General features: G+C 35.8%; 1 protein-coding gene across 1 annotated transcript in view; it reads left to right on the top strand.

Moving 5' to 3' along the window:
- Positions 1-3,742, top strand: part of LOC127877132 (FRAS1-related extracellular matrix protein 2-like) — a 151,825-nt gene extending 148,083 nt beyond the window's left edge. Inside the window, exon 25 of the mRNA XM_052422776.1 lies at positions 339-3,742. Within this exon, the coding sequence (XP_052278736.1) occupies positions 339-806 (468 nt within the window). The 3' untranslated portion in view covers positions 807-3,742. The remainder of the gene's footprint in view (positions 1-338) is intronic.
- The last annotated feature ends 9,532 nt before the right edge of the window (positions 3,743-13,274 follow it).

The following is a 13,274-nucleotide window of genomic DNA, read 5'->3' as shown; positions in this document are numbered from 1 at the left end:
CCTGAGGACAATGTTTGAGATTAAAAGCTGGGTCCTGTGAGGTTAATTACTAGGTCATAATGTGGAATTAAAGTAAAATTGTAAACACTATTAACCAAATTTATTGTCAGATGTTCATGAAACTTGGCAACATCATTTATCCTAATTAAGTCTCAGCTGAGTTTTGAAACTGGTTCATGTGGGGTTACATGTCACTTAAAATGAAAAATCTTGTGATCACTCTAGATGTAACATTTATTGTCCAATCTTCATGAAATTAAAAAAAAATCTCAAATAATATCTTTGCCAAGTTTGCAACTGACAAATGGCTATGACACTCATTATTGGCTCAATTTCAGGGTGAGGAGAAGTTCCTTTGGTTTGTGCAGGTCATCTTCTCCCTGCAAACAGACACTCTTACAACCACGTCTAGAACAAGGAAACTCCAGTCCACCGAATCTAACAAGCGCGAGAAGGGAGCAGATGATGACATACCTTGGACAGGGAGCGGCGTACGAGGCACTAACATGGCTCTGCTGGTCCTAGATAGGGAGGGAGAGCCTGCCAAGGAAAGGGGCATTCAGTCAGACCAAATCCCATCTCAAAATGAAGGTCAGCTGCCGATAATAGCTGGATTGATCGGCGCTGGGGTCTTGTTATTGATTGGTGTGTTTTTTATTGTGATATACATTCGGCATCGCAGAAAACAGACCTCCCCACCACCCACTCCGACAGGAACAATAACTGTGATGTCAACATCACCTGGACACACGAGAGTTATCTCCAACAGTCACACTTTCAAACCTGCAAATCAATCAGAAGTATGATGTTTTACCTGTCCAGTTTGTTGTTTTTGCAGTTTTAAATCCAAAAAGTCTTTCATCTTGTGTTTGCCCAGTTTAAAAAATTGGAGCGTATTATTGGTATATCTGTAGCAAGCAGGCATTTTTGCTGGCAGGCGATTAGGCTGCTTCCACGAGAATGATGTCTGTTCTATTAGTCAAACAGTTTAAACTTGTTAATGATGTTTGTGGCATAATATCTCATGTTCGATAACCAGCCAGATAACATTCAGCTGTCCTAAACTAAAGATTTCGGAGAAATCCCGAGGTATTGTCAGAGCCAGCTCGTCTGCCGTCCACCGTCTGCGTGCTAAAACCTTAACATTGCTTCTAAAATCAAAGTGCTTCCACCTAAAACTTTGAAACCTCATATGTAGCTGCACCTTGACAAGTTCTACACACCACACCCATTTTCGGGTCACTAGGTCAAAGGTCAAGGTCACTGTGACCTCATATATAAAACTTTAATATAGGCTCTAAAATCAAAGTTCTTCCACTTACAACTTTGAAACTTCATATGTAGCTGCACCTTGACGAGTTCTACATGCCACACCCTTTTTTGGTCCACTAGGTCAAAGGTTAAGGTCACTGTGACCTCTTATATAAAACTTTAACATAGGTTCTAAAATCAAAGTGCTTCCACCTACAACTTTGAAACGTCATATGTAGATGCACCTTGATCAGTTCTACATGCCACACCCATTTTTTGGTCACTAGGTCAAAGGTCAAGGTCACTTACCTTTCTTCCTTCTCTTCTTACAAGCTTTCATTTATTAAAAACTGCACCCACAGCCAAGCGTTGTCACCTGCTATGCAGTGCTCTTGTTTTACAATGCAGCTCTCGTGTTACAGCAAATATAGATGAAGAATAATAGGGGAAGCTCATAGTATATAATGCATTGGTTATATTTACAAAATGACCATTCCCATTTAAATAAATCAATCATTTCATCACTAGATCAAGTTAATTCATTAGGAAATGATAGGCTTGAGGAATAGTTTAATCTAAACAATAGAGCATGCTACAAGAATGTAACAAGCGCAGATGTCTTGGTTTTCTGATTTGTGTAGTTACAGACCTATTGAAGCTTGTGATTGGTTAACATTATTCATTTTAAATTTGCACATAACATTTTTATGCCCCCGGATCGAATGATCGGGGTTATATTGTTTTTGGCCTGTTTGTCTGTCTGTCATTCTGTCCCAAAACTTTAACCTAAAACTTTAACCTTGGTTAAAGTTTTGCAATATTGAATAACTTGCAATATTGTAGATAGCAACTTCATATTTGGCATGCATGTGTATCTCGTGGAGCTGCACATTTTGAGTGGTGAAAGTCAAGGTCAAGGTCATCCTTCAAGGTCAAAGGTCAAATTTATGGCTTCAAAGTGGCGCAATAGGGGGCATTGTGTTTCTGACAAACACATCTCTTGTTGTAAATGATATATGTGTGAAAAGCTTTTATTGTGCATCATTATATTAAATTACTTGTGTATTGTTTTATACAAGTGAAGTGAATGCTCTTGCCAAAAGCTACCTCCTAAATATAGGAAAGATTTTCATGATTGGTCAATAAAAACAAGAAAGAACCAACTAGATCTATAAATAATAAATGTAGTTTTATAATAGAATATACCAGCTTATAAGAAATTCCTGATCTAAACCAGGTATGTGCAATATGTTGGAAATCAGAGTTCAACAGACTTTGTTGTTTTGTAGAGTATTGTGTACATTTGTATAGATATGTATATAGTGTGCATTTTCAAATGTTGCTCATTTTATTATCAAACTAACCATGTATTGTAAATCAATATTTTGCAATTAATGCATAATTATAGACATACTTATTTTGCCAGATTGTATCTTGAGATTATGCACAATTGAAATAAAATGTTAACTGTGCCAAACATATACTGAAATACTACTGATGTTTTTTTGTGGGTGCTAGATTAATGCATATGCTAATCAAGACACTTACGTGAAGATTTGTGTGTTCAATACTCAACTATTAATTGTAATAGTTAATAGTATAGTAAAAGGATAATAGTAACCTCCATAATATTGTCTAACTCTGATGGTCTAATTGGTTTACACATCTTCACATGCCAGCTTTACACTTTTAATTTATGGTGAAATAATCTTTTATTGGTTTGCATATGATAAAGCGTTTTACCCTTGTTACATTGACAATTATATTCATTATGCATCATAGTTTGCTGTTACACTGTTATTGTGAACACAAAATTTGACCTATTGACTTCATTTTACAGATCTTGCTGTTATATATTATACAAGGTCAAGTTATTTTACAATTTGGAGCAAAGTATTGACAGTACGGATTGCATTTTATATCTGCATAAGGAATACATGAACGACTTGCTGTTTAATTACAGAACAAGCATTATACCAACAGGGAGCATTATTTGGTATTTTCTGGGGTCACAATGTAAGACTTGATTTTGAAGCGGATTTTAAAATCCTATCATAGGGTAAACACTTGTCTTTCATGATTGTGGCAGTATGTGAGACAGTAGTAAGTTGTATTGTATACAAAATACATTTATTCAAAAAGTTATCTGTTGACTGTTGTTGTAAAGCTGTAGTGGCATATTAATTATATGTGAACTATTTACACATTTGGATTTATCTGACCATTATAACCTATAATGTTCTTACTTTATAGAAAGTATCTGAAAATATGAAATCAAGGCTAGACTAAAACCATGCTACAATACAATTCTTATTGTTTGAGGTTTGTGGAGTGGAATTTGATTGTTTTATGAATGAAATATGTTTCCTGCTTAAAATGATATGTTTTGTTGCAATAATTTGTTGTTTGATTATTTTGATATGAACAACTTTGTACGAGATTTTTATGCCATATAAAATGTGCATTCCAGTAATAAAGCCATGAAAACCCATCTAATTGTGTTAGCTGATTATTGACATTGAACAAGTGTGAAGTCAAACTTGAACAGAGGATAAATGTCCAATAAAATTGTATTTACTTAAAGAACAACAATGTTATATTTGAATGAGTCCTGTCCCCTATTTAACAGATATATCTCCCCTATTTTACAGAGATCTCTCTCCTGTTTAGCAGATATATTTACCCTGATTTACAGAGTTATCTCCCTTTTTAGCTCACCTGTCACAAAGTGACATGGTAAGCTTATGTGACCGTGTGATGTCTGGCGTCCGTATGTGTGTGTGTGTGTCCTTCAACAATTTGTTTGTGTAGACAGTAGAGGTCACAGTTTTCATCCAATCTTTATGAAATTCGGTCAGAATGTTTATCTTGATGAAATCTGAACTGGGATCGTATTTGGGTTATCTGGGGTCAAAAACTAAGTCACTAGGTCAAAAACTAGGTCGCATAATAGGTCAAATATTAGAAAAACCTTGTGTAGACAATAGAGGTCGCAGTTTTCATCCAATCTTTATGAAATTTGGTCAGAATGTTTATCTTGATAAAATCTGGATTGGGATTGTATTTGGGTCATCTGGGGACAAAAACTAGGTCACTAGGTTAAAAACTAGGTCAAATAATAGAAAAACCTTGTGTAGACAGTAGAGGTCACAGTTATCATCCAATCTTTATGAAATTTGGTCAGAATGTTTATTTTGATGAAATCTGGGTTGGGATTGTATTTGGGTCATCTAGGGTCAAAAACTAGGTCACTAGGTCAAAAAATAGGTCAAAAAGTAGAAAAACCTTGTGTAGACAGTAGAGGTCACAGTTTTCATCCAATCTTTATGAAATTTGGTCAGAATGTATATCTTGATAAAATCTGGGTTGGGATTGTATTTGGGTCATATGGGGTCAAAAACTAGGTCACTAGGTCAAAAACTAGGTCAAATAATAGAAAAACCTTGTGTAGACAATAGAGGTCGCAGTTTTCATCCAATCATAATGAAATTTGATCAGAATGTTTATCTTGATAAAATCTGGGTTGGGATTGTATTTGGGTCATCTGAGGTAAAAACTAGGTCACTATGTCAAATAATAGAAAAGCCATCAACAATTAGTTTGTGTAGACAGTAGAGGTCACATTTTTCATCCAATCTTTATGAAATTTGGTCAGAATGTTTATCTTGATGAAATCTGGGTTGGGATTGTATTTGGGTCATCTGGGGTAAAAAACTAGGTCACTAGGTCAAAAACTCGGTCACTAGGTCAAATAATAGAAAAACCTTGTATAGAAAATAGAGGTCACAGTTTTCATCCAATCTTTATGAAATTTGGTCAGAATGTTTATCTTGATGAAATCTGGGTTGGGATTGTATTTGGGTCATCTGGGGTAAAAAAAACTAGGTCACTAGGTCAAATTATAGAAAAACCTTGTGTAGACAATTGAGGTCACAGTTTTCATCCAATCTTTATAAAATTTTATCAGAATGTTTATCTTGATGAAATCTGGGTTGGGATTGTATTTGGGTCACCTGGGGTCAAAAACTAGGCCACTAGGTCAAATAATAAAAAAAATCTTGTGTAGACAATAGAGGTCACAGTTTTCATCCAATCTATGAAATTTGGTCACAATGTTTATCTTAATGAAATCTGGGTTGGGATTGTATTTGGTTAGTCAGGTGAGCGATTCAGGGCCATCATGACCCTCTTGTTTACAGAGTTATCTCTCCAATTTTCTCTCTCCCAAGTTCTTTGTCCTTTTTGTAAGAGTTTTTATGCGACATTTGCTTGAAATCTGCCCTTTTATACAGAGTTTTCTCTCCTATTTTACAGAGTGAGTTCTCTCTCCTAGTATACAGAGTTATCTCCCCTTTTTGACAGCTTGTTTTATTGTCCCCTACCAGTTTCACCGGAGGGGACTTATGGTTTGCACTCCGTCTGTCCTTCTGTCAGTCAGTCAGTCAGTCAGTCTGTCACACTTTTCTGGATCCTGCGATAACTTTAAAAGTTCTTAATATTTTTTGATGAAACTTGCAACATGGATAGATGGCAATATGGACATTATGCACGGCATTTCATTTTGTTCCTACGTCAAAAATTGTGGTTGCTATTGGGCAATCAAAAAAAAAAATTGCAAATGGTGGAATTTCTGACAATGGTGGAGCCAGTAGGGGACCATATTGCTTGACAATAGCCTTGTTCTTTTTGACAGTTCTCTCCCCAAATTGACAGATTTATCTCCCCAATTTAACAGCGTTTTCTCTAGTTCACAGAGTTATTTCCTCAATAAACAGAGTAATCTTTACTTTTTATTATTTTTCCCCTGTTTTACAGAGTTAATTCCCCTATTTAACAGTGTTCTACTTCTTCCATGTAATGGCCACCTTCAACTGACTGAAGATTATTGCCATGGTGTGCATAAGAGATAAAGAAAAGGTGAGAGTAAAAGTGTGAAGTATATACAGTGCGAGATAAAAAAAAACGGAGGGGGTTCAAGTTAGATAAGTTGTTTGGCTAGTTGAAATCTGAAGGTTTCAACTGAGCCAGGTGAAGGGATGTCAGGTGTAAGGTTGTTCCATTCCCTGATGGTTCTTGGGAAAGATGATTGTTGGCGATAGAGCGTTCTGCAGTATGGGATGTGGCAGTAGAATATATTGTTTGTTGGTTCCGACTTGTTCAGATTTGGTTGGAGTCGATTTTCGGTTGGTATGTGTACTAGGTTGTTACAAGTTTATAAAACATTATTACCGGTAGTCGTGCATCTTTGTGTCGATCTTGGAGTGATTTTCACTGAAGGTCTTTTAGCATAACCGTAACGCTTGAGGGATTATGGTATCTGTTTTTTAAATATCTAGCTCCTCGACATTGGATCATTTCCAGCCTATCCATATCTCCCTGCTCATATGGGTCCCAGATGGTGCATGCATGTTCCAATGATGGGCGGACGAGTGACATATATGCTTGTTCCTTGATTGCTGTGGACGCAATGTTCAGGTTTCTTCGGAACAAGCTTAGGTTTCTGCTGGCTTTACTACTGATGTTGTTAATGTGTTCGCCCCAATCTAGCTTTTCATTCAGTGTACAGTATTTTATTGATTTGACATGTTCTAAAATGTGGTTTTGGAGTTAATATTGATGGGTGATGGATTTAAGCTTGCGGATTATTGAAATGACTTGACATTTTTAGGATGAAATTCCATTTATATTCCCACGATGCTAATTTGTTTAGGTCTTCTTTTAATCTTATGCAGTCTGTGTCTCCTGATATAGTGAGGTATGCAAAAGTGTTATCGGCAAAAAGTCGGACCCTAGATTTAAGGCCGTCTGGGATGTCATTTATGTAGTAGAGGAATAGGGATGGGCCGAGGACAGATCCCTGGGGGACGTCAGAGTCGACTTGTACTGTGTCTGATTTATCTCCTCTAGTTTACTCCCATATTTTACAGAGTTCAATCCCCTATCTTACAAAGTTCTCTTCCCTATTTGAATGAGTTCTCTACTCTAGTTTAAACGGTTTTCTCCCCTATTTAAGAAATTCCTCCCCCTAATTTACAGAGTTCTCTCGCCTGCTTTACAAATTTTTCTACTCTATCTTCCCTATTTGAATGAGTTCTCTACTCTAGTTTACACAGTTTTCTCCCCTATTTGAGAGATTCCTTCCCCTAATTTAAAGAGTTCTCTTGCCTGTTTTACAATTTTTTCTACTCTATTTTACTCGAGTTTTCTTTCCTATCTGAAATATTAATTATTTAACCTATGTAGAGCCCCTATTTTTAAGATTTATGTCTCCTCTTTTTTCTCTCCCCTCTTTTTTCTCTCCCCATATTTTACATAGTAATATCCCTTTTTCAGAGTTATCTCCCCTATTTGACGGAGTTCTCATCCACATTTCACAGAGTACTCTCCCCTTTCTGATAGATTTATCTCCCCTAGTTTACTATTTCCCCATTTAACAAAGTTTTCTCTCCTATTTTAAAGAGTTGATTTACCTATTTTAAAGAGTCATGTTCCCTTTTTGAAAGATTTTATTAGATTTATCTCCCCTATTTAACAGACTTCTCTCTTTTAGTTTACAGAGTTATCAATCCTATTTTAAAGATTTCACTCCCCTGTTAAGCCGAGTTATCTCCCCTATCATGCAGGGTTCTCTCCTATATTTGACAGTTTTATCACATATTCAGGTTTTACAAAGTATTTAATAATTAAAGTATCGGGAATAATACAATGATTGTGTCAACCTTTTTAATATTTACTAACATTATGTGGGAGCATGGAACGACAACTCTGCTGGGAGATTGGAATTGTGCGATAGAGTAATTGCGGATGAATTGTTAACGACTCGCCCCCTTAACGACTCGCCCCATAATGACTCACCCCATGTTTTATAACAATTCGCTCCACCTATATAACAACTCGCCCCACATATATAACGACTCGTCCCATCATAGCTTATATGGTAGGAATTTTTTAATTAGTTAATAGCCTAGTATCTTTGATTCAATTTCAGTCATATTTACGCTTTATTTCGATTTTATTGAATTTAAACAAAAACGAAACATGCAAAAGTGGGTGGTTATGGAAAAATATCTCCAAGTATCAGGCTTTTTCGGCCCCATTTTTAATTTGAATAAATCGTTGAAAATATGTTTGTCGATACTCTTTAAAACTATGGGATATTGTTTATTACAGTATTATATTATCTTTATTAAAGATTATTCCTCTTGAAACAAGGGCTGTTTGTAAAACATGCATGCCCCCCATATGGGCTCTCCGTTGTAGTGACAGTCATTGTGTGAATATGTTTTTTGTCACTGTGACCTTGACCTTTGACCTAGTGACCTGAAAATCAATAGGGGTCATCTGCCAGTCATGATCAATGTACCTATGAAGTTTCATGATCGTAGCCATAAGTGTTCTTGAGTTATCATCCGGAAACCATTTTACTATATCGGGTCACCGTGACATTGACCTTTGACCTAGTGACCTGAAAATCAATAGGGTTCATCTGCGAGTCATGATCAATCTACCTATCAAGTTTCATGATCCTACGAATAAGCTTTCTTCAGTTATCACCTGGAAACCATTTTACTATTTCGGGTCACCTTGAACTTGACCTTTGACCTAGTGACCTCAAAATCGATAGGTGTCACCTGCGAGTCATGATCAATGTACCTATGAAGTTTCATGATCCTGGGCATAAGCGTTCTTGAGTTATCATCCGGAAACCATTTTACTATTTCGGGTCACCATGACCTTGACCTTTGACCTAGTGACTTCAAAATCAATAAGGGTCATCTGCGAGTCATGATCAATGTACCTATGAAGTTTTATGATTGTAGCCATTAGCGTTCTTGTGTTATCATCCGGAAACCATTTTACTATTTCAGGTCACCGTGACCTTGACCTTTGATATAGTGACCTGAAAATCAATAGGGGTCAACTGCGAGTCATGATCAATCTACCTATTAAGTTTCATGATCCTAGGCATAAGCGTTCTTGAGTTATCATCCGGAAACCATTTTACTATTTCGGGTCACCGTGACCTTGACCTTTGACCAAGTGAACTGAAAATCAATAGGGGTCATCTGCGAGTCATGATCAATGTACCTATCAAGTTCCATGATCCTAGGCATAAGCGTTCTTGAGTTATCATCCGGAAACCATTTTACTATTTCGGGTCACCGTGACCTTTGACCTAGTGACCTGAAAATCGATAGGGGTCATCTGCCAGCCATTATCAATCTACCTACGAAGTTTCATGATCCTAGGCCCAAGCGTTCTTGAGTTATCATCCGGAAACCATTTTACTATTTCCGGACACCGTGACCTTGACCTTTGACCTAGTGACCTGAAAATCAATAGGGTTCATCTGCGAGTCATGATCAATGTACCTATCAAGTTTCATGATCCTAGGCCTAAGCGTTCTTGAGTTATCATCCGGAAACCATTTTACTATTTCGGCTCACTGTGACCTTGACCTAGTGACCTGAAAATCAATAGGGGTCATCTGCGAGTCATGATCAATCTACTTATCAAGTTTCATGATCCTAGGCCTAAGCGTTCTTGAGTTATCATCCGAAAACCGTTTTACTATTTCGGGTCACCGTGACCTTGACCTAGTGACCTCAAAATCAATAGGGGTCATCTGCGAGTCATGATCAATGTACCTATGAAGTTTCATGATCCTAGGCCCAAGCGTTCTTGAGTTATCATCCGGAAACCACCAGGTGGACGGACCGACAGACAGACCGACCGACATGTGAAAAGCAATATACCCCCTCTTCTTCGAAGGGGAGCATAAAAAGATTCTCTGGTCTTTTACTTCAGGTAGGTCGTCGTCGTCGAAATGAGGCGTTATTATAGACTAGATACAAGAGTCTTAGACGGCTTTGAAAATAAAACAAACTATAAATTTATTTCTATTACATATATTTGGATAACTTTAAAGTGATAACAAAAAGGAATATACACGTCTTAACAATACAATACAGTATCGTATTTACTGCACACAAATTGTTCATTTTATAAATAAGTTCAATAACATCATCATTATAATCATCATAATAATAATCATCATCATCATTCATCATCATAATCACCATCATCATCATAATAATCGTCAGAATCATAATAATCATTCAATTATCAATTTATTTTCATAAGCAATCAAAGTAACAATTTTTCTGTGGCAGAAATGCCTACAACGTGTTTGCAAATTTTGTCATAAATTACGTTACAAAAAAGGGAAGCTGTATATAACATAATTGATTTATGAATTGACACATATGAACGAAACTGTTATTGTTTCATAGACAATTATATCTTAATTTTTCGTAAGCAATCAAAGTAACATTTGTTAGATAGATTTAAGATTTCCACGAAGCAAGGTTATCACGCTTTCGCTGACACGTGTATTGTTGATTGTCATCACCCGCCCGCGGTAATGTACGTGTCAATTATGTTGTTAAGTGATCGGACAAGATTATAACGATATTCCCTTTATTAGTGAGTAGTTAAACCTCTGACACTTTAATTGTCGGTATGCACAAAGCCTTTGCTTTTTTTTTATTAATATAAAGGAAAGTATGACATGAAACACAGTGTTCCACAATCTTTCAGCTATAGGCATATAGTGCGTTTCATACCTTGTGTATATATAATACCTATACGAGGGTTATTTTTTCAAACTATGTATTTTTGTCAATATTCGTTGTTGAAAAGTCAAACCATACACAATAGGTGTACATTTAACAATCTGGAACCCCTGGGGTAAGCTCGGGGGTCGGGGTGGTAGGGCCCCGGGGAGGGGGGGGGGGGCAAATTTCTGATACTGCTTCCTGTGACATGAAATAAATGTGCCGATATCCAAAAGTCCTTGATTATCACAAAATTCATGCTATATGGTTATATTGTTACTGTACATACATGTATAATTAATTATACATAAAATAAATCTTGATACTAGCATCTTAATTTGACTTTTTGTATATGTTTAATCAGTATTGACGTTACATGATCCCTATTGTTGTGTCGCCTGCTACAAATTGAATATTTAAGAATTTTATGATATGCATATTTATACTATACAATAAGATTTTCCATAAAAGCACCGCACCAATAATAAATTAATTGTTGATATTCATTCTCTAGACATGTCGTGTAGAGAACTTCATATTCATTTTTGTAAGTTATGGATAATGCCATATTTTTATGCTTTAACCGAATCCCAATGGTTTGTTTGTTTGTTTTATTTGTGCATACATGTCAAGCAATTTACAATTCAATGCAATCAAGGCAATAAATAACGTATAGATTGCATTATTATCATATTCAGAAACATGCATTACATGAATGGTGCCATTTATCACAGATCCAAATAAGATTACGACATGATGTATACACGGGATAACCCGTAAAGCTTAGACATGTAAACATGAAAAAGCTTATTTCCAACGGGGTCCCTGGATTCAGTCGAACAGATCTTATAAGTGACTATAAATATATTGTTTTTTCAGTTCTTAATATATAATCGACATGATCCTACACATGATTTCTTCTACAAATTAAGTGAATCTTTCAAAAGTTGACATGATAATACACTGACACGAATAAAAAACATAAAAAATAATGAATTACATAAAATAAAACAAATCTAAAAGTAAAAATACATGGAATTCTCGTCTACCTTCATATCATTTAATAGGTGTGTCTTAACAAGTTTCTTAAAAGTAAATTTCGATTCGATGGACTTTATATTATCGGGTAATGCATTCCAATCCGTAATACCATTGTAGTAAAATGAGGAACTAGTAAAGCCATCAACTTGAGGTACATAAAAATTAAATCGGGATCTATTCCCATACTGATGGACATCTGTACATTTGACAAAATTGTCTTTCATATAGCTTGGACATTTATTGTAGAAAATCTTATGGATGTGGTTAAGCCGAAGTTGCTTGCATCTTTGCTCAACGTTCAATAAACCAAGTTCTTCAAAATGCGATACAACAAGTGATGTCCTACAATGAGAATTGTTAATAAAACGAACCATTTATTTTGGACTATTTGTAACTTGTGCTTAAGCTGTTTCGTGAGTCCACAATACCACGAAGAGGATACATAATCTAAATGACATTGTATTAAAGAATTACATAAGCTTTTTCTAAGACTTTTATTTAAAAATCACGTTGTCTATATAAAAATTTAAGTCTAGAGTTAACCTTCTTGACGATATTATTTACAATAGAAGTACCGGACAAATCAGCATCTAGAATAGAACCAAGATATTTTACATACGTCTGAGATTTTATATCAAACCCTGCCGAACCTTAAATTCATATTCTGAATTGATTTCATTTATATTACCATATATAATATAACATTTTATTTTGATAGGGCGAGTCGTTATATATGTGGGGCGAGTCGTTTTATATGTGGGGCGATTCGTTATATAACATGGGGCGAGTCGTTATGGGGCGAGTTGTTAAGGGGGCGAGTGGTTACATTACCAGGTCATAATACACCAAATAGTTTCCCTATATAATTCAATGTAAAAGCGACAACTTTGAGCGAAAATAAATTCAACATTTTGCACATAGAGACCCCCATAACCATACCTTTTCTTAAAGGCCATTCTAAGCGGAATCGATTTATGCAATAAAAAAGATATGTCATGTACAATGTAAGAAAGAACTTGACACAAATCAAAATCGACTGTTTTTGCAACTTTTTTTTCGGCCGTTTCTTAGTGGAATGTAACCTTTTCTAGTGCAATGGTTTACTATAGTCTTCAAGTGTATCATATTTCAGGGATTCAGTAGTGAACACCTATTCATGCCCTACCAGTATCTCCGCAAGATAACACCTGAATACTGGTAAAAAGTGTAAAACATGCCTTCCTGTCAACTATGATATTTTTTTAGAGAGTACAGCCCTACATGAAGCGATCATTTAGTGTATTGTAACCTATAAGACAACGTTTACTGTTAACATCGCGAAAAATAAGCACTTCTCGATACTTATAAACCTATTTTCTATGTGCA

Source organism: Dreissena polymorpha, chromosome 4 (assembly GCF_020536995.1).
Source record: "Dreissena polymorpha isolate Duluth1 chromosome 4, UMN_Dpol_1.0, whole genome shotgun sequence".
Taxonomy (NCBI): domain Eukaryota; kingdom Metazoa; phylum Mollusca; class Bivalvia; order Myida; family Dreissenidae; genus Dreissena; species Dreissena polymorpha.
This window is presented reverse-complemented; position numbering and strand designations above follow the sequence as displayed.